This window comes from Vanessa atalanta, chromosome 14 (assembly GCF_905147765.1).
Source record: "Vanessa atalanta chromosome 14, ilVanAtal1.2, whole genome shotgun sequence".
NCBI classification, from domain to species: Eukaryota; Metazoa; Arthropoda; class Insecta; order Lepidoptera; family Nymphalidae; genus Vanessa; species Vanessa atalanta.
The window spans coordinates 4956097-4980269 of NC_061884.1; the positions used below are offsets into that span (position 1 = coordinate 4956097).

Genomic DNA, 24173 nt, shown 5'->3' on the forward strand with positions numbered 1-24173 from the left:
GCAATTCCTCTCAACCGAAGCTTTACAACAACATAATATTACCCAACGATTCTCACCTTTCATTCAACATTTAGTGGTCGATGTCGAGTGCGGCCGCCTTTAAAGTTGAAATCTTAATAACACGTTTGTGTCACTCCTACACTCTCCGGACCACGGGTTGCTTGAATTTATGAATATTTAGCTCGATGTAACTATTCCTTGAATACTTATGAGGGATCTTTGCAATGCTTGAATGAACTTCGATTTCATTTACATATTCTTGATTCTTAAATTTGACTAATGTTTTAAATATTGCTCATTCATCGACCCTTACCATTTGCAGGCCGTAAAATTAAATATCAATCTAATTTTTATATCAAAGTAATCACTTAAAAGTTCAAAAATGTGTAGTCTTCGTTAATTTTGATACTATGCTATATAAAAATAACAAACTGTTTCCTTGTATTAATGTAAAAAAAAATATCAAAACATTTCAATTAAACGGTATTTGTAAGCAAGTTGCAAATGAATGCTAATGACGGCAAATGCTAATTTGTGGTGTTAGATAAATGCTACTAAGTGTTAGAAACTGTAATTTAGTGGTTTGAGTAAAATGTTTTCGTTAATTAGAGACCGCGGCGGCCGGAATACCCCGTACGTTGTTATGTGAATGCAAACGAATTTCACTGTTCATCATGTAGTTTTCAAATAGTTAAGATGTGTAAGAAATAAGATTGTCCATCGTAATATACAACATAAACTCAATTTTCAACTGCAATCTTTATTGAAAGGCGCTATATTCTGATCTGTTGTTTTACTGTATGAATCATTGTCATAAAGGTCAAAAGGGTCAGACCATTTAAAATTATTTATCAGGTTACATATTTATACGAAGAATGCTGATGTTGATGAAAAGATCATTTGCTATTAGAAAGCCTTTAAGAGGATCCATCTTCTTGATAAAATTATTGATATATATTTAAATGATAAAATGATTTCTATTTAAATGATTAAATTAGAGTGTCAAATTAAACTGTGTTTTGATTTTGTGTAGATTGTGTGTGGGTACTTTATACTAAATTAAATTTAAAATTAAAGGCAAGGGACATAATGCTTCCCATTCCCATTGGCGCATTTTCAGTGAAATCATTGACTTTTACTTCATACTAAACCAGTATCTATCGGTAAATCTGAGAACTTTATAAAAAATAAAAATAATTAGACATATGATAATTAAAACACCAATAACACAAGCTACCTTACTTAATTATGTAAAGGAAAAAAAAAATGTTGATTTTTTTTTTATTTAACGCTGTTCAGTAGATAAAACTAATAGCTAAAATTAACTATTTAAACAAACAATAAATTGCAAAATTTAAAAATAAAACATCTTTAACTAAATAAAATTTGTGGCCACATACACATATTTCGTAGACATTATATGATGAACACATTTACAGTAATATATGTTCAACTGCTGAGCAAAGGCTACCTGTCCTCTTAAGTAGAATGTTTGGAGGATTTTCCTCCACTCTATATCATACAGGATTGTGAATTGTCTAAATAACATTGTTTAAAAAGCTATGAAACAGGTAAAAATGCACCCTACCTTTTACCTTTGTTCATTATTATTTAAATTTCTAATGTGATATAGTGTGCGGATATCGTTTGGACATTTAAATCCATTTAGGACAGTGTGAAAGCGGTCCCTGGATTAGAGTATAACATAGGATCTAACATTGTAATGCTGTACATTGGAGAGTAAGCTCGGGCACAAATGCACACAGACTAGAAATGAACCTATATCACAGTTAACGGATGAATTATAGCTTATACAGAATATTTGCTATGCTTTGGATTCAAACACACTTAAAATATACTATACAATAGAATGATTGCACGAAGATTTGTTATTTTATCACGCATTAGCATTAGCAGCCCGTAAATGTCCCACTGCTGGGATAAAGGCCTCCTCTCCCTTTGAGGAGAAGGTTTGGAGCATATTCCACCACGCTGCTCCAATGCGGGTTGGCGGAATACACATGTGGCAGAATTTCGTTGAAATTAGACACATGCAGGTTTCCTCACGATGTTTTCCTTCACCGCCGAGCACGAGATGAATTATAAACACAAATTAAGCACATGAAATTTCAGTGGTGCCTGCCTGGGTTTGAACCCGAAATCATCGGTTAAGATGCACGCGTTCTAACCACTGGGCCATCTCGGCATTTATCACGATTAAAATGTAAATAATACAATGATCGGTTCATTTGTAGTTCATTTGCTTTTGTCATTGTGAAATTCGAAAATACAGACGTGGATTCAATGTATTGAAGTCCCACGCTAACGTAGGCGATGCCCATGATTATAATTCCTGTATCGCTGCTTGGTATTGGTACGGTAACAGTCTGTTAAGGTCTCACTGTTAAGGCTTTCTCCCCATGAGAAGGTTTTTAGCTTATTCCACCACACTGCTCAAATCCATGTCGGTCGATACACAATTGGCAGACCCGCAATCTTCGGTTAAGATTAGTTGGATCCGATTACCATTCGTTGGAATCTGTGTCATACCGGCTCTTTCTTATTCATACTGGCATTTCAATTAAACAATTATTATTGGTGTTGTTGCAATAATTCGTTTAGTAAAGCGATTCTGTAAAAAATCGAAATGCTTTCTAGAACTTGACCGTGAAATATCAGAGAGCTTAATTGATTACAATACCTACTAGTTCTAATAACATCTTAATACTTATAGTTTGCGGCACATTGAAAGATTAAAAAGTGGTTTATATTTATAAATTTGGTAATTCTTGCTTGCCTTTAAATAAAATAAAAACTAATAATAATAAAAGATACGCATCAAAGCAGAATATTACTGAATATCGTTTTTAGGGCCGAGCGTCGATTTTCAATTTTTTTCCGTATAGAATATCTTCGCAGTGGGGTTTTGCATAATACGATGTGTACACCATCGAAACACAATGGTAAAAATAGATACACGCTCTCTACTTGCTAAGTTGTTTTTAGAAAGTATGTATGTGTTATAATTAGTTACTCAACAAACTGTAAAGAAAAACTTAATATTGTAATTTAAAAAAATAGAGGAAACTACTTATCATTCATATCTCTTGTATGATTTTTATTATTGATATTTATAATAGTGTTTTAAATATATATTATTAGATAATCATTATTTTGTTATAATTAAGTTTGACGACCTCAGTTGTCGAGTAGTGTGTACACCGGCTTACATGGGTACGCCACTCCGAGGTCCCGAGTTCGATTCCCGGCCGAGTCGATATTGAAAAAGTTCATTAGTTTTCTATGTTGTCTTGGGTCTGGGTGTTTGTGGTACCGTCGTTACTTCTGATTTCCATAACACAAGTGCTTTAGCTACTTACATTGGGATCAGAGTAATGTATGTGATGTTGTCCAATATTTATAAGTTTTTTTTTTTTAAGTTTAACAGAGGTTGGTATTTTTCTTGTTTCTTATTTTCCAATGTTCTTGTGTTAAATGTTAATGTTCAAGTATTAAAACACTTTGATAAGTGAATATTTCAGGACGGATTTAAGTTAAAATTATAATATTATATTAGTGTTAGGTGACTAAATATGACTATTCGTACGTGCCTGTTGGCTGTTCATTTTAGCTTTCTATCATCAAATTATCCTACCACTCAACATCAATAATATATTACTGTGTTTGAAGGGTAAATGAATAAGTACAATCACGGGTACTTACAAGATACATAATAATTAAGAATCTATGAGGATAATAGAACCGTTCGTTTACACTTTTTACAATATCGATAGGTACACATTTGTAATGAGCCTAGTGTCTCGTCAGTGTACGTGGGCAAATAATAAAAAAAAATATCTTTGATATAACTTTTACTTAGTAATTAAAATAAATAAGTAAGGGATTTTGTTACTTACTATTATAGTTGCCCCGTAAAGTTTTCCTTTGCCTTGGACTATCACAAGCTTAGCGCTAATAGGTGAGGTAAATAGAAATAGTAGCAATTCCTTGAAAACGACATCATTAGTAATTTTTTCTTTTTAAACCTTACCTATTTATAAAACATACTAGGTCCAAATTACAAAATATACATTGTACAAACTGAAACCATTTAAGTTTTAAGCATTGTATTAATAATTTCAGTAATGTTTCTGTACTCGTATAATATAAGATGTTCAGTGATTTTCTATTTAAGGTTATAATTTCCCCTGAGTCTAGCCTAGGTTAACTAATTCCACGTATCATTGTAGCTTGGGAAGCTATCAGACATCTCTCAACAAACTTATTACGAGTGCTTGGTTAGTTAGTTGTCTAAGAAATTGTTCTACATAATATTGATAATTTATTAAACTTCGTATTATTTGTTATTTATATTAAGTATTTTGATAGAAAGTAACATAAAAAAATATTTTCATAAAACTCGTAAATTTTATCAATATATATTTTATTTTCCCATCAAGTGTTTCCATTTCTTTAATTAATTTCGTCCTTATTGTTTTGAAAAAATATTTTATTGAAATCAATAACATAATTTAACAGTTAATAATGTGTTATATTTTTATTTGTTTGCAGACAGGCGGTGATATAGGGCGTTACCACATGTCCCCCAAAAATGATTCCGGTGAGTAAACATTACTGTTGATAATAGACGAAAGTAAGTAACAAAATACGAGACACATTTAGACATAAATAATAATAAACTTATATTGTTACTTCAGGATAATAAATATATTGTTTATCTTATTGGACCTCGAAACACTGTTGGAAACAGACTGTAATTTGTTTAAATAAATACCTTATATACAGACAAATATAGATTATATAAATAGACAGAAGATTTATGCTTTGTTGTCCAATAAAAAATTTACAGATCAATTAAAATATTTCATGGGTATTTCTGTCATTACAAGTATCGTAACAGCACGAAGTTTGAAAGCTGGTAGTGTTTGCACTCTCGAGTTTCATAAAAAACGTAAAAGCCACGCCTCTTCATCCGTGTTGGATCGATGTCACTCATCCTTGCTATGCCACCCTCGAATTACTTATCAGTCTTCTTTTATAGAACAGAGGTGAAACGAAAAAAACATCGGACTGTTCCATATATCGCACTCCCATAGCGTAGCCTACGTATAAAACTCCCTCCATCTTAATTTTCCTTCGCAGAACACACTTCACAGTCAGACTTCACATAAGTTTCCATGTACTCAATTCTTATATCTTCATGCTACCCGTCAAAGCTATACCTTTTTGGCGTCTTGCCCACTATTGTATCTCTACTGTTTATCTTTAGCACCTCGGAGCTTAGACTAATGCACCAAACTGTAATAAATTTGGTATGCCTTATATTCAAACTTTGTTTTAATTGTATTCGGAAATATAGTCTAAATTAAATAAAGCTATAAAGTGCAATTTTAGTTGTAAAAAAATACTTTTATGTTTGATACTGTGATAAGATTTAATGCAACAATCTCAACTATTTAAGTCACTCTATTAGTAATGATTATCTGTAAAGCAAGATACGAATACGAATTTTATAAATTACTAATGTTTTATTTTCTCATACAGACATAATATTTCGTATGGTTTTAAATTGTTTAAAAATTTACAATCGATAAGCGTGACCAAGTCGAATAAATCTTGTTGATTATATTATTACCTTTGAAATAGTTTAATAAAACTTCGACTTTTTCGACAGGATTCCGAAAACAATTTCGCCATTTGCATAGATTAGAAGAGAATCATTCTTTTGACCTGTTTCACCTTCGAGCATTAGCGAAACAATTAAACAGGCACCGTTTGTTTAATGCCAGTCACCCCTACAAGTAATTACGTAAACATCTGCGTTAAGGCAGCTGGCGGACTTATTGCAAGGGTAATAAAGGAAGCAAACGCGTTTATAGAATACCAAGCGCTTTTTACACCCGTATTTAGTTCTAGACTATAATAGTACCTTTTTTCATGTTTTCATACTCGCCATACCATTTGTGGAAAAAACCGTCGTTTTCAAAACATGTTAAGGAGATGTTAGAATTGTTTCTATTTTATATGAATGTTTAGATGTATATGGAAGGGAACGTCAAACGCATTGTATTAATTTAAATTGAAATGTCGTTATAATATTTTAATAGCATCTTAGGCATTCTTGGTCTTATAACATAGTTTCTTTTTTGAAATGTGCAAAATGTTTAGATGTCGTTAAAGTTATTATTAGATAAGTATTCTAGGTTTTTCTTTTATGTACGATGAGATACAGTGAAAATAGTTTTTGTAAAATAATGATGAATAAGCTAAGCAATGATTGCAGCTCACGCTTCAGGGAGTCTTTGATGTTTTATTTTATCTATAAATACTAACGAAGTATTTTTTGGTTTATATAAGTGTAGGTATTGCACTTAAGAATATAGATAGGTAACCTGTGTTTGTAGAAAGATAGACAGGAACACTTAGTAAATAACCTTTTCGATTGAATATAATTTGAATATGATATAACGACAAACATACTTATTTAAGCATGAATAATAGTAATCTTGCATTCCATAATCAATTGCATATTCTTACTAATTAAGTCCTCAGCTATACAAGTATTCTCGTATTACAAAATACAGCCGTTATATGTTTAATTACTAGATAAACACAGTCAACCTTTCAAATCTCCTTGCAGTTTTACGTATGTAAAATTATTAAACATCTTATGTCGGATACCTGAATGTACTGCAACTATGCCGCAACTAACTTACGTTGCACCATAATAGGAAAATTATATTTACTTATGTACCTTATCCGCTTGAGATAGAGTTCAATTTATGTCAAAAGAATTTATAGAGATGTTAAGTAAATTTGTAGTACTAATCTTGGGTCGCCCTCACAGACGCTTCTATTCTGATGAACATATAGACAGCTGCCACCAGATGACAGTGATTACATTTAAATTTACATGATATCTTCCCTCCAGGGACTCGAACACATGATGAATATAGCAGAAAATGACTGGAAACTTGTTGGATCCTTTCAGGGGAGGCTTTTGCATCGTAATCGTATTTTAACTGAAATTTGACGCTCGCCAAAGACGGTAAAATCTTATCCATCTCCTGTATGGATTTACAGGTGATTGTGTTTAATATTAAACGTCGTATCAAAATAGAAAGCAATTTTTTTACATCACAGATTAAAAGTCTAAAGTTATAAGAATAAGTTTATATATTTATAAATTTTTATTCGATATTACAACAAAGACACATAATGAGTAATGTGCAAAGACACGAATAAGACTTATAAAATTATCCGGCGAAGTTGTGTGTGTTGTACCATTCATACACACATACCAACGTGCTACGATCTAGGTGAAGGGTCATTATTTAGTAGAATAAAAAATCTATTCATAATAGCCCGAGCCTTTATTCCAACGTGGAACTTCATTGTAGTTCCATTAAATAGTTTCTCACCACATTTCCGTTCTATTAATATGGGTATGGATTTATGAAATTCTTATAATTAAATTCGTGTCGCACACATGAATTTCTAATAGAGCGTTGTAATTGAAAAGCTAATGAATATAAACTAAACCATTCATCTACGTACACGTTGGTATATGCTGATGAATGGAAGTGATTATAATCAGAGCATGCCTCTATTTGTAGTTCCTAATACGATGTGATACTTCTCGTTTTGCAAGTACCATATATGAAGAGACTTACGCCTCTGGCTGATAATGCCGCGAGCAGCTTGGAATTTTTATGTTATTATCTTTTATTTTTCGATTCTAGGAATATTGCGTCTAACTCGATTTCAGACGAGTTTCGAGTAAATCTTGCAATTAGTTCTCTAGTTTATTTTTATGTATTTTTTCCTACATACTCGTAGAACTTTAATTATTCGAATATAATCTTGAAACAATAGTTTAAACAGATCGAAGGTCACAAAAGTAAAAAAATATGTATTTCTACAAATGTTTAAATGACTGGTTTTATTTTGAATTTGGCAAATATTCACCATTTCGTATTTTCATGAGAATTTTTATTCATTCTAATACCAAGGAATTCAATTTCTCTTCTTTATAGAAAACGATTTGAACACATTTATTCTCTGTATTCATATTTTTAAAAATGTTTCCAATTTTATTTTAAGTCCTAACAAGCTGTATACCAGCAGAAAATATAATAACGGTGCAAGGTAAAAGTTCCAATAATGTGATTTCACGCCATTTTCGCACTAGTTCATACACAGGTGACGTTGGTGCCAATAGTTACCAGGTCGTTAGGTTCCGCTTCTCTAACCTTCCTCTTGTACTTGAATTACTTTTACTTTTAATAGTTTTTAAAAATATTTACAACATTTTTTATTTTTATTTCTTCATTTGTATGAGTAGTTCAATTACGATAGGAATTATTTATTGATGAAAATTTAAAAGGAAATAACATTAAATTATTTATAAATGTTTTCATTGCAATATTGAGTCTGAACAACAAATAGATCATGGAAGACTAACTAGAACACGACACAAAATGTCACGTTTTGAACGATTCTTGCAAAATAATGTCTTAAACAATATTATGTTCTGTTACGGTGAAAGGATCGATCTACGAGAACAGTTCGGTTATATATCAAAAGTTTTTAGTGTATATTTTATTGGTAACTACTATCAATCAATCATCGAGCTTGGTAATCGAAATGCTTTGAGATTTTTTGCCGATGATTTGTAAAGATTAAAACTTGCGTGGAATTTAGTAGTATTTTAAGAACGCTCTATTTCGTATTGTGTCTCTATTTTAATGATGTGGTTTATTTATTATGTATAGTATTAACAATGATTAATATGTTATGATACTAAACGTTATATAACAGCGACCGAATCGTTTATATCTGGATTATGAATAATATAATTCAAAATCGTGTTATTTACGAATGTGTTATTTTAGAGTAGAACCTAACACAAAGTGGTGTTGCCGAAACGCCCGTTGCGTGTGTGTGTGAGGAGGGACTGCCTTAGTCGACTAACTTTTGTTCAGCGCATCCAATCGAGCATATACACGCCTCAACCATTGGAATTGTAGCGTAAAACAAACCCATCGGCTAAAGCATTTTGCCAATTCATTTCCATGTAGTTTATACACGTCGTCGAACCTGAGTATTTGAGATAAATGAATGAGAAGGGTAATGAGAAAGATAAGAAATAAAGTATTTTTATTAGCATTAGTAATACCTATTTTAGTGTTGAGAATCTTCGTATATTAATATGAAGTAACCCACATTTTTTAATCATAGTTATAGTTTCGTTTTTAAACAATAAACATATATTTAAGAAACACTATTACCGATTATATATATTAGCCCTTATGAATATACGAAATAAATATAAATTGTACATTTTTTATATTAAAATGGTTCTGTTATAATTATTACATCCCTGCGATTATTTATAGTTTTTTTTTTCTTTTTTATTTGAAACGCTACGCATAATTTTAAAATAAATAAAATGTTTAAATGATCGTTTATAAAAAAGTAATACTTGCTTGATAATAATATTATTATAATACCTCATAATATTGCCAAAAAAAAAACAAAATGCTCAATTTGTTCAAAGTATGTTTGTAACACAATAGGTCTTGATTAACGAAACCAAAGGTAATTGAGTTAAATCACGTCGTATTTTATACGTACGTTTTCCTGTAACTAAGTTTAACTCTTATCTTGAGTAAGACACCTCTTAAACATTTCTAAAGCTCGGTATTTTGTACTTTGCACAGAAAATACTAGTCTATAATAATATATGTATAACCGGATTAATCCGGATTCGTTCTTAAATATTCAGAATTAGTTCATAACGTTTTTGGATAGTTTATTTTCTCAAAATCATAACTATTTGCCACTGTTATATAAGGGTTTTTATATATAATATTTTATAAATTTATAATCATGAATAAATAAACGTCATATATCGGTAAATAAGATGCGAAACAGCGATTTTAATCTACTATTTGGGTGTCACTTCCAAGAGCTTTTGTCCAATGAGTTATGGTTCAGTTAACTGCTTATCGAAATTCTAAAGCCGGTGCATCTATAAAACGATCAATCATAGGTATGACTTATTGCTTAGATATTTTTTGTCCGGATAATTTGTAATGACTCTCGATACGCACAGGACCATAAAAATGCTCAAGTGTGTCCGAGTAACTCAAGTAATGTCTTAAGTGCCTGTGGCGCCATCTTTATTTAATTTTTACGAAATAAATATATATATTGTAAAATATTTACATAATTCTTAAAACACTTAGACATTGAGAAGGAGATATAAATATAGTATCAATTATATTGATTATTTGAACACATTATGGACATTAAACTCATTCGAGAAAAGATTTGGTATTCTTTATGTCACACATAAAAAAGAAATAGCAATATCTGTAGGCATATGAAATTCATCCCAAAATTAATTATAATTTGAATGCCTCTTAAACTGAGCATATTACTTATTAAAATTTTTGTTTACTGTATCTATTTGGATATCTTCCGAACAAAAGAATGACGGACTCAATCATAACAATTTGACTTTTACCCGTCACTAGATAAGATTTCTGATTACGTCACACAAAGTAGCTACTTACTACAACACATTTGCAATATTTCTTCGATTCTCACGAGATTTCGTTTGCTTAAATCGATACTGGCTTGAAAGTTTATGTAAATCATATATTCAGACTCAGAATTTAATACTCCATTATTACAATATCAGCGTGCATTATTTATACATAATTATTATATGTGATATACATATTATTATGTATATAATCAGGGGGCTAATTCTACTAACAGAATGAAAGTTTATCGCCCTCGTATCAAAACGTAATCGTTGTCCTGTAGTTGTTTTCCTATGCCAGTAAAACAACGATCCAATTGTGGTTCTGCGAATTTAGATCGGGAACGTATCATAATCGTTATAACTTATTCGAATCGGCCCCTAGAAAGTATCGCCACGTGATAATTGGTAATCGAAGTACTCGATAGTTCCCGAAAATTGTGCTATAAGTGCTACAGTAAAATCCTACGTATTTGCGATCTAATTTGATTATTAATTTCTTCATTACCTCTACTCCCAATAGCAGACAACTAATTAACACCGAAGTATTTACCATGACCATAACACAGATTTATATGCAAGCATTTATTGTCTTTAAATTAGAGTAGATAAGGTTGGTTTTGCATTAAAATATTTAGCCGGGTTACCTACTGCAGCACTAACCGTTCGTTAGTGCTGACACTCGATAGACAGACAGACGAAAGTGCTTGCTTATCTATCGATTTTATACTGTATTCGACTGGCTTGTGATATAGTAGTATTCGGTGATTTACGTTTTGATAAAGACACTTAATTAGAACGTGTGATAATTAAATGTAAAACGTATTACTAAATGTGATGTATTTAAAATATTAATAAGATTGACATAGATATTTAATTATGATAACATACCAGACAAAATAAATAATACCTACAACATTAACAATAAATAGTTTGTATAAAATAACGTTATAACAAATAACTTCTCTACTTTTATGGAGAAGGTCAGCCTACCAAGCTCCTCTATTGTGGATCAGTAGATAAGATTCAAATCAAATTAAATGAATCTTTTTCCGAGCACGAGATAAATTTTAAATACAAGTTAGCCACATGAAAATTCAGTATGTTTCGGCTGAGGTTGAACCCACAATCTTCGGTTGAGCTTCAGGTTACCTAACTACTGAATCGTCTTCGCTTCCTTTTTAACTTTTAAATAAAATACTTAGCAGTAAACAATTCAAATGAAAATATAAAGAAGTTAATTTATTGATAAATTCTAATTTAATTAAAGCGTGTAAAATATTCATAGATAAAATGTCCTCGGGGTCTTTATGCGGTGGTAATTACCTTGACTATAAATGCTAACCATACAGACTTTATGTAATAGTCTTAGATTAATATTACTAAAATTATAATTTTATGTAATGTTATTGTAAAGAAATTAACTTTAAAATATTTATTCCGTGTAGCGTATATCTGTTTGAACAGTAAAATAACTTAGATTTAAATAATTGCTTATATTGAAATCTAAGCGTCGCTATATAGTGTGTAAAGAAACACAAATTTTATAGTTTCTTCTCAGAATATATAAAATACAGGTACATATATTCTGTGATCCTATTAAATCTGATTGATTAGTTACAAATATTTGTTGCGAATATTCATTGATTTTATGTCAAATACTTTACTTTAACGATTATATTTAATACATTTTGACATTTAGGCAGCTGTATATTAAATTAATTTGATTGTTTCAATTATTATAACTTTATATTTAAAATGTTTTAAAAGAGTAACTACTGAGTTTCTTGTTGGTTCTTGTCGATAGAATCTATATTTCGAACCTTTCTTTGATTTACGTTTAGTAAAATTATTTAAAATGACGAAACAAAAGTTCTTGTAAAAGTCTACTCGAATAAAGTATATTTTGCTTTTAAGTCGCATGTATAAATAAATCATTGTACAAAGCAAAGTACATCTATTAAACTGGTAGATTTTCCTTATGATGTTTTACATCAACACCGGCCATCGATACACATCAGTTAAGCATTTGTAAATTCAGTGGTGATTGTCCCAGGTTGAACCCTTCTGAACCTGTTAAGATTCAAGTGTTCTAACTCAGATCCTACAGATAGATACTAAATACATTAAATAAATATTGTTATCTACAGGGCCAGACCATGAGTTAAGGGGGCCCTAGGCTAATACTACTTAGGGGCCCATCTAAGACACACCTGAATTTAGACTTGAATTACATGGGTTTAATTAATTGCAGGATTCGCAGGGCTGCAAATCATACGATCTGTTTAATTTAATAAAACTAGGTAATTCTTTCGCATTTTCGTCTATTTTTGACTTTGTCTTGACTTAGCTGGGGGCCCCTTTATACACGGGGCCCTGGGCTAAAGCCCAAAAAGCCATATGGTAGATCCGGGTCTGATTATCTAGTTAATTGTTTTTTTTCTTGTAACAGATGATAGTGCGAGTGTGGTGCGAGAGCGGCGCGGGTTGGTCTCCAACACCGGTGCCCGTCACACCACACACGACCAGTCGAGATGTTCTCGATTGCTGTCGAGATCCTGGCGACGAGCCTTGCCTGCTGTTGAGTGTACATCCACACCATGGAGGTAAAAGTTTTCAGTAAAATGTTCTATGAATGCTGTCAATGGCGAGTTTTGCAAATGTAACATGAGATTATTTAAATGCCTAGAATAATAAATTCGATTAACGATTAAGGGTCATGCAGTGATTCAGATTTTTTCTTTGGTATAACAAGTTTGTGAGTCAAATTATGATATTATTATAGCAGTGCACTGTGGAAGAAACCGTACAGTAAAAGTGTTTTTGAGTTATTAAACTTTTAAATTTTACAAGACGGTGTTGCGTTGCTAAGTTTTTTTTGAGTTTTATAGAAGTTCTTGTATATTTTTATTATTAAGTAAGTAAAATAACTGTTCGTATTTGTCTTAAGGAGGAGGTCTATAGGTCCATCACGCCGATCCAGCGCTGGTTGGTAAACTGTGAAAGACAATCATGAGATACATTTTGATTACCATACATTTTTCTTCACCGCGGAGCATGAAAGCAAAAATAAATATCTCAGTTCCTTCCAAATTTCAGTTCTTCTCTCTTTATTATAAAGTTAAGTAAAGTAGACTATTTTTCTGTCTAGTACACAAGACTTGCATACATTTTGATACCAAATATGCAGTAAGTTTAGTTTCACGTCCTTACGTTCCATAATGATGTCACAGTTTTGTACAAAGTTCAGTAAGGATTGAACTATAGTTTGTTACTGAAGTTTGTCATCTCCACTTAGAGACTACTCGAGATGGAGAAACTTCGTGTATATACAATGAATGGATTTGCAAACTTGAAATTTATTGTAATTGCTCACTTTACCTTTATCGACAATAACATATTCTGCGCCATGCTATGGAAATTTTGGTTATGACTATGTTTTAATGCAAGCAATTTTATTATAAATTTATCTTATAATAATCTTCAGAGAAATTATTATATTATATATAAATAGTAGTCGAGATGGCCCAGTGGTTAGAACAACTGCTTCTTAACCGATGATTGCAGGATCAAACCCATACAAGCATCACTGAATTTTCATGTGATTAATTTGTGTTTATAATTCACCTCGTGGCCGAATCTTGGCCGCGAAGGAAAAAATCGTGAGGAAACCTACATGAGTCTAATTTCCATGAAATTCTGCCACATGTGTACCAACCCATATTGGAGCAGCGTGGTGACATTAGCTTCAAACTTTCTCCTCAAAAGGGAGAGAAGGCTTTAGCCCAGCTGTGGGCATTTACAGTATGTTACTTTACTATTATACTTTATTTTATATATATAGTATATCTTATAATACAGCATATTGTATCAGGCATTATCAAACGTTGGCAAGTAAATCTACTCGTAATAAGTTATATTTCCTTCTCTATACTGGAATATGCAATGCAAACCTAGCGGTGTTAGAGGGCGATAATATTGCTGGTGAATAGATGACGTGTACCCGTGAGGGCGGATTGTGAGCGCGCATTGAACGATAAGCAAGAACTACTACATTACGTTATAATTATTTCTATAATAATATATTAACTGAAAATATTTGCTTTAATTATTTGTCTTAAATATTATATTCTAAATCCTTAAATCAATATCACAAATACCGTTTTTGTAACTCAGATGATAAATAGCATCGTATCATTATTATCCAATTTTATTTTTAAAACTTTACATTATGTAACGAAAACCTAAGACTAATATACTTTTATTAATAACTCGACCGTAACGCTACCTATCGAGCCCAGATTTTGTGATTTTCTTTTTTGGCAATAGCCCAACATAAAATATTATTATAAATATGAGTTTTGGTTCATAAAAATAGAGTGTCTAGCTTAAAAAAACCGGTACATATCTATTATATTATATGGGAATAGTCTCGATAGATTTTGTAAATATAACCTCACTCGGTCAAAAGCAATGATCACTAGCATAATAGTGTTTATATTATGTATAACGGTTTGCAAGAAGTTTATAACATTAGTGTCTAGATACTGTTCAGGCTTTCCCACAAAAACATCCGATCCGTTACACAGTGTCATCTTAATTTACCTTAACAGTACTTGATGGGTGTTCCTTGACGTAAATCGTCGTGGGATAAAAACAACTATGTAATATTGAACATCACAATTGCAAAACATTTGAAACAACGTTTAATCTTTAAATTACTGATAATATATGAAAATAAAATCATTTGCATTATGAACTTGATACTAAACTGTTTACCAGCTATAATCGATTTTAAAGAACATTATCTTATTATACTAACATCTTTCAATAATTACAAAATATGTAAGTATATTTTATTATATCTGGGACCGATAAATCGATGTTAGTACGAAAAAGGTTTCGATTTTCGATAATCGATATCAATGATATCGATTAACTTCGGCAGTTGAATACGTTTGAAAGAGGTTTAATTAAAAATGTCTTGTTACTGTATAAAGAGCGATGACGGTTACACAAAGTTTATCTTGCAGTTCACTCTCAGCAAAAACGAGACGCCGACGTAATTGCCTCCCGATCGAGTCCTCCGTGGGAAAGATATGTCCGAAATGTCATTTTCACTCGACGGATCGGTCAAGGAAATCTTTCGACCCCACTATTTTATGCGATTTAAAATATTGACAGTAACATTGTTTTTGCAAACAATTTAGCGTATATTTACCAAATAGGGATTTTTAATGAGAAGACAAATTCAAATATTATATTTCCAATGTATTGTATATTATATTTTCTCCTTAGAATAATATTCTGGTGACTTACAATGCGATTAGCTTATTATATCGCATTCTAGCAAAGTTTAATAAATATTATCTTCACACGTTTAATAAGATAGTAGCGAATTACAGACATTTGTTTTTAAATTATGCTACTTATTAAGTTCTCGTACAATTGTCACAACGATGTTCCGCACTTAATCAATGTAGGACAAATTATTTTTTATTACGTCTTGCAGTTTCCCTTTGCAGGTTCGAATGATACAATAAAAAATAATTGTGTGAACTCAATATCCATGTTTAAAAAATAAAACAATGTGGAAAAATATTATCAACATAAAATCAGAGATGTTAATATGATTTCGCAGAAACTGAATAAGTTAGCGTACATTAATTTCTCATCAGAAAAACATGCAAAAGCAAATTGCGAGGTAACAACTATAATTTGGCGTAATGAACTTATGTTCACGAAGAAGGACCATGATAAAGCGTACACGCGAGGGGTTGGTAATATTATTGTGGCTTGTTCGGACCGGACGAGGTTATACGAAAATGTCTAGCGAAAAATCCCTTCTACGAAGCGCCTTATTAGGCATAATGTGATTTTTGAAGGTAATTTACTCTTACAGTGACTTTAATTTTGGTTCTATATTTTTAAACATATAATGTATCGTAAATATTATACTTTCGTTACTTATGAAAACGATGTTGGGAAGATATCTTATTTTAAATAAAAAAAAGGTTCGATTACTCGCTTTGCTAAGAGTAATTTTATTTGCTTGATATATATTCCAGTAGTCTCTAAATGTCAAATGATTATCTCATAAAAACATTCAATAGATATCCATGTATTATTGAATATAAAAAAAGATGAATCTTATTGAAATACTTATAATCAATTTCGGTTCCTAGTATCTTCAGTAAACTATAAATAACGTGTTTCTTCGAAATATAATCAACAAACAAAGCTTTTATATCGCACGAGCGACGACAGCAAGAACCACTTTGTAATATCATCGTATATTTTTATGAAATAATTCACTCAATTATTTGCACGGAAAGCAATTATTGCTTATATTTTTTTATAGGCGCTCAACTTTCTGTTTGTCTTGGGGCTTTTGGTTATAAAACCTTAACAATATAGTATTCTTTATATATATAGTATTTTATGTATATATAAATGAAAAATGCATTGTAATTCATGTTTATGGTCTTAGATCTTTACAAAATTTAAAATTTTGCGAAGTGTATGGGTATCAATGAAATTAATGAAAACTGGTCCGTCTGGGTGGGTACAACTTATTAATCACTTATTGATTGCTGTGATCTGATTTGAAGGATGTTTCAGTCAGTCTAAATATATGCTTGAGAGACCTTAGTTCCCAAGGGTGTTGTAAAAGATGATTTGATGATGAATGATTTTGATGATGATTTCTTACCCTGCTCATATGAGTGTACGGTGGTGGCCCACTTGCTAGTCTACTTAAAATAAATAAATATATATATATATATAAAAACAGACAAATAGCAACAAAAAGTAAAGATAAAGCAATGTTCTCTGCATTACAACCAAGTCTGTGGAACGTAATTTTTTAAACCTTATATTTATAAGAAATTAAAAAAAAACACTTTAGGCACCCACTAAAGAATTTATGCTCAATGTATGGAAAGAATGTTTCTTTAATAATCGGTTATCGAAAGGTAACACTAGAATTACGAAAATAACTAGTATTATACTTATATGTAGTATTATGAAGTGGCTAAGTGCAATTGTCATTTCAACCTCTTCAACAAATAGTAGATATGTATTAAATACAGGAATTATGATTACGGTAAATAATACAGCTTTATATAATCATAGTTAATAAATATTATGTTTAAAGAAATGCATTGTACATACTAGTAGAAGTTAGAAAAGTTCGCAAGGGATATTGATATTTTTCTTGATGATATTTATATATTTCACTTGTTACGTATTTATTTTTTTACCATAATAATATAGTAGTCGTAGAGATCATAAGATTCTACAATTAATATTCACGACACATTTGATAAACGTACATATATGCCAGTTCTATTGTTGTCTCAGATCTAAGTTTGTTCTTATTAAATGAAATAATAAAAATATTTATCATTTATTAAAAAGTACAGATATCTCAGTGCTATATGATAAAGCCGCTGGTTAGAATACGTGAATCATACCCGACAATTGCGGGTTCAAACCTAGGCAATTCCACAAAATTTTCATATACTCAATATATGTATATGTATATGTTTGAATCAAGATTATGCACGACGATGAAGGAAAACATTTAAATGATAATATATTTATTGGATAAAAATCTTCGCATGTGTATTCCTTAATAAAACAGCATGCTTAAATAAGCTCTAAGCCCTTCTCAAAAATAGCGGAAGTCTTGCCCCACTGTGGGATATATACAGGCTGTAAATAAATGCTAAATGTGGAGTACATTTAACTTTACTCGTCTAAGCGAATTTCGACACACTTTCTCTAGAGAGATTTTTTTACCAGCTCATCTAGGTTGTTTTCACCTAGTCGTCGGATATTCTACCTCCTAACATTCAGGTACAATATCCCTTAGTTCTACATTTTGGGTGAACTTGAGTAATTTCAGGTACAACGGCCATAATATCATTTCATAGCTGGCGGCGCATCGACGGTTGCAATGTAATTTATTCATATGTATATATCTAACATTCAATTTTTATTGTCGCAGGTGAACCATTTATTATTATTTAACATTTATTACATAATAAATGTTAATCAATAAATATTTTAATTTAGATTTTTAAATATTTGAAAATATTCACCTCATAATTGGATGTTTTAAGGAATGGACTTTGCTTATAGTTGTAGATTTTTGTCTATCAATAAGCAAGTATAACCACACTTCTAATTTGAATAAAGATTTTTGACTTTGACTTTATATTTCTTATCATATTTTTTATGAGCCTATGAGGAATGTTGATGTTGCTATTCACGTTTGTAGTATATAGGTCACCGTTTCGCCACGCTGATGAGTGTACGTTTCTTTTGACGGAAATAAGATTTTTGGAGACGTCCTTTATAAATTAAATGTAATCTTTTCCTTTGATATTTTATGAAAGCTCTGTGTATTTGTAGCGCTCGTGGAATAGCATTTTATAAGCGACCGCGGTTCTGGTTAATGAAATATTTAAAAATAAGTCGACCAATGAAATATTTATCAGTACCAACTCATTTGATACTAATAAAATAAGTCGAAAAGGTGTCGGAAAAAGTGTCTTTAATTCTATGTAGAAATATTATGTAATTTATGAGCAATGATTGTTTAGGAAAAAATTGATATTAGGTAAAGTCTGTGTGAATTGTAAAGATTTTGTGGTTGGTTAGAAAATTTAATAAATTATTATTAGTTTATTTTTATAATAATATATATTTTTAATTTGTCATTATTATTTTTACCTAAGTAATTTTTTTGTAAATAGTTTCATACAGCCGATTGGGTCATAATTTATCCGCACTTTTATATTATTGTAGGTATACTATACAAAAAAAATTAACATTATAAGTATTAAAGATCTAAATAGCAATTCCGACCTAGTAGACGAAAAAGGAATCTGGCCTCCTGGTACCTGTGGTGGCAATAAGACACCCTGTCTTATTCTTCGCCGAGGGGTGGAGGGGTGGGGGTTCGAGCTGTGTTATAAGTGTTAGAAATGTTTTTAAACTATTACTTCAAGATCCAACTGTTTCAACTGCAAACGGCACAGATATATAATTTGGAATTAAAGATAAATATTTGCGACGCTCTTCAACGTTTTTACGGCGATTCCAATCTTAACACTGTTTTCTTGATATGATAATACATACTTTCGTATATATCTCTGATATAGATTATTTTAAACTTGTTTTAAATAACAGATACAACTTTAATACAAATTTAGTCTCGGTCGTACTAAATTCTTATGTAATCAAGATATTATATCTAACTATATAATATCTACTATTTTCATCCTATTACCTTTATTACCGACGAGTTGTATTTACTCTTAACTCGCCAGTCGCTGTAATCTTTATTGATATTGTAAGGTGAACAGTTGGTTTGTTTGAACGCGATAATCTCCGGATCTAGATGTCTGATTCGATAAAATATTTTTGCTTTAAATAGCCCATTTATTGCGGAAGGTTATGTGCGGTGGAGTATATACCGCTACGTAGTTTCCACATTAGTCACGGATCTAGTAAGTAATAACGGGCTCCTAATTATAATTTAAATGTTCTTTTTTTTTCAGTTCACGTTCTCCGAGATAGCGAATTGCCGCTAGAATTAGCCTCAGCCCTGGGCCCTGATGTTCAATTCGTCCTCAAATACGTTGATCCTGGTACGTCAAGTTATTTATGTCATTAACTCCATTTTTATTAATCTATTTATGTTTAACGGTTAAGTGAGTACTGTAAATACAGCCTACATATGTACATATATATCACCTCTAGATCCCATTGTTTGCAGGGCATTGAATGTGTAAGGAGTGATTTATATTTCTCAAATTGATAATGTCTAAAAGAGAAGGGACTATTTACCATCGGGTGACCTTTTCGCTTCTCCGCCTTCCTAATATATTTTTAAAAAGATACCTATATGCACTCATATTAATAGATACCGTAATAATGTACTTGTTCGTAGGGCTTTGTGCAAACCCGTCTTGGTAAGTACCACCCCCTCATCAAATATTCTACCGCCAAACAGCAATACTTACTATAGTTGTATCCGTTGAATGGTGAGTGAGCCAGTGTAACTACACGCACAAGGGACATAACATCTTAACTCCTAAGTTAGGTGGCGCATTGGTGTGAGGTAAGGAATGGTTATTATTTCTTAGGGTCATTGTCTATGGGTGTTGGTGCCATCAGGTGGTCCATATGGCCGTCTGCTTACCTATTTCATAATAATAAACCATTGCATGTTAGTTTGTGATCTCAATAGTATATCTCTAGATAAAGGCTAACCAATTTGTATTTTGTAACAAAAAAAATCAATTTTAACAAAATAATTAAACTTTATGACAATCTTACCTTGTTTCACTAATCAAATTTTATTAAAAAAAAATTCAGCACTTTACAACCTATTAATTTAATAAAGTTTGATATTAATTAATGTTAATTGATCAAATTAATTAATCTTAATTGAGAAATATTGACATAATATGAGATTTTTTTAACTTCAACCAGTATAATGTTAGAGTAGTTTCATATATTATTTGTATGTTTGTACCACTTTAAATTATAATTAATCAATATTACAGTTACATGTTGCGTAAAATTTACTTTACTTTCGTTCGTCTAATTTTTTGTTGTTGGCCTTAGAATCTGTGTCCTTAATAATGTAGTCATGACCGATTTCGGCCACGGTGACCAAGCTCAAGGGAGGCCAGCGAACTACGCAGGACATATTATAGTGCAGAAGTGTGTGCGCAAACATTCGGGCTCTCTATCATAATTTGATGAGACGGCAAATGACGACAAACGACTTGATCGGAAACAGTTTATATTATATATATAACAGGCGCATGAGCAACGACTCAACGTACTTTCCGAAGCAACTTCCAGGATTTGGGCTGATAGTAAGAATTTTACGAAAAAAAATCCTTATAACTTTGACTTTTGACCTGGGTTTTGAATCCATTACCTCGGGATCTGGAGTCTTATATCGAGACACTAGACCAATCGGGGCAGTCAATTTTTCTGATTATTTTACGGCGGAATTCAGAAAGGATGTTAGTAAATACTTTAGTATGTTTTCAGTGTCAGTTTTAATAACTGTATGTCATCAATCTTTACAAAGATCAAAGTAAATATACCATTTACTCCATCGGATACGAAGATAAAATTGAACTCGAACTTTAAAATCGACTCGTAACCTTAAAATAAAATATATTGAAAATTTTATAAACAAAAGTGTATTCTATTGCTTCCAGTTTGTATAAGGATAAAAGTATTAAGAGAACCAATAACTCTCGACGTTCGTGTTTAAGTTTATCTGCAGGGTTTTCTATTAAAAGGAAGTTGTTAGAGAGTAATTGCTTCGTTTATTTGTTCCTCCCTATATTGAGTGCAATAAAACTGTCGCTAAGGACGACGATTCTAATATTAGCGAAGGGTGGTTTAATTTGGAATTGTAATCATGCAATCCAGAATAATTATGTGATATTGTGTGAGTCACGTGATTGGATTTCTTTAAAAGGGTAAAATATAGGAAAGGAGAAAAAATATTACATTAATGTTTTATTACATTCAATGAAAACACCGAAAAAAAAAATCATGAAAACAGTCATTTTACAAAATTATATTAAATGTAAAACTACCCCCGGTTCGTTACTAGTTTCCATTTAAATAACATATGTTAATCAAATATTATTAATTTATACATATATCCTGCTCAAAAATCAACAAACTAGCTTTTTTATCTTGTACCTACCTAATAAGCCTTATTCATTAACATTTTTTCACATAAGATTTTAATTTATTAACTGTTCAGTTTATATGTGTTTAACATCTTAAGTATTCCTCTCACAGTCAATACGCCACTAATCGTGGGAACTGATGCTAGGCTCCTTGTGCTTGTATTTACACAGTTTCATGTATCTTGCACACCAAACCACAAACTAGTGGTAGAATAACAAATTTATGGCTTTCAGCTAGCAGTAAACTAATATACAATGTTATTGGGTGATATATCTAGATACAATTTATTCTTGTCTAAAATAATATCTTTCGGTAGGAGGAGCGCGAGGCTATGGATACAGGTTTTAATTTTACGCTATTTACATTGCATATAAAATGAGCCTTCATTAATAATGTAAACAATAAAAATATTGGCCAAATGAATGAATTAATGATTAATTGTTCACTGAAAATTACATAGATACTGTAACCATACTGAGAGTTAGGATTGTCTGGAATTAATATCAGTGTCATTAATGTCATATTATACTGCTTGAGAATTCTCAAGCATTATAATATGAATAACATCAGCCATTACGAAAAATTAAGCAAATTAAAGGCGAAAGTTTTCTCATATTATTTTTTTATACCGTCATACAAAACTTCATTAGTCGACAGTTAGACAGTTATTTTAGACGTGAATTATAGCATAATGGAGGTAAAGCTATTAAATTGTTCTTATATAAGTGACTTTCTCTTTATTATATAAAAATATACAATGATTATGCTTTAATTTTTAAAATAAAATATAACGGGAGACAATTTTACGTTACTATTAATTCTTTAATGAAAATTTCTATGTATAACGTTATTAGAATTCTTTCCTTCGGACTCAAAAAACGAAAATCAAACACACGATGTCGTAGCATGATATTAATTATTCATTATGTATAATTTTTAACATTATAAATGTGAAAGAGATTTCGTTTGTTATGCTTACACGTCTTAAACTCTCAAACGATCGTCATAAAATTTTGTATACACGTTTTTAGGGGAGTACTTCATACAGAAGATAAGGTAACATTACACGCGGACGTAGTCGCGGGAGAAAGTACTAAAATATTACAAATAACTTATTAAAGCCTCAATATCATACAAATTCACACATTTTACAAGCTTTATTTAACACGATTAGTTTAACTTCACTAACTGTACCATTAGTATGCGTGTGTCATGTCTTGCACAGAATTTGAAATCACTTCCAATCAGTCGACTGATACGTTTTGAAGTCACCATTGGAATTAGTGCTATTCAACAAGAACTCACTTCGAAACTGACTTATTATATTACGTTAACTAACCGTCAAACGGTATTTTGATGCACGTATTTATTTAAATCTCACAATTATTATCTTTCAATCAACACTTTCTGACATACAGTTTCATGGTCAGCGGTGAGTTTTTAATTCGTACATAATAGCTCTACTGGTAATAATAGTCTAGTTTAACAAGTATAATATTTATTTTTCAGAAATATAATTTAACACACAAGTTTATTGTTAAAATGGGTATTTTTATTACTTTTTAAAAAGTCGTTAAGCTAAATAAATGGCTATCAAAATTAAATTAAGTATAGTAATGTTTGGCTGGTATGAGCATTACAAATTTAATTCATTTAATTTTGCCAGCTTAAAGATGTTGCATATGAAATAGGCTTAATTATGATATAAGCTCTATTAAAGGGTACAGATGGGTTAGACCCGCCATAAATAGTCCTTTCAGTAATCCTTAAGATAAATTAAGGTTTTTTAGAACTCTCTCTTTAGAAATTTCTCATTCTGGAATTAATTGTGCAACTTTATGCACTATATTTGTAGGCATTC

At 31.1% G+C, this 24173-nt stretch overlaps 1 protein-coding gene across 1 annotated transcript in view; it reads left to right on the forward strand.

The window, feature by feature from the left end:
* The window catches only part of LOC125068642 (apoptosis-stimulating of p53 protein 1), a 237704-nt gene that overhangs the window by 43186 nt on the left and 170345 nt on the right, over window positions 1-24173 (forward strand). The window contains exons 2-4 of the mRNA XM_047677896.1: window positions 4573-4621; window positions 13026-13179; window positions 20143-20232. Coding sequence (XP_047533852.1) covers window positions 4613-4621; window positions 13026-13179; window positions 20143-20232 — 253 coding nt within the window. The 5' untranslated portion in view covers window positions 4573-4612. The remainder of the gene's footprint in view (window positions 1-4572; window positions 4622-13025; window positions 13180-20142; window positions 20233-24173) is intronic.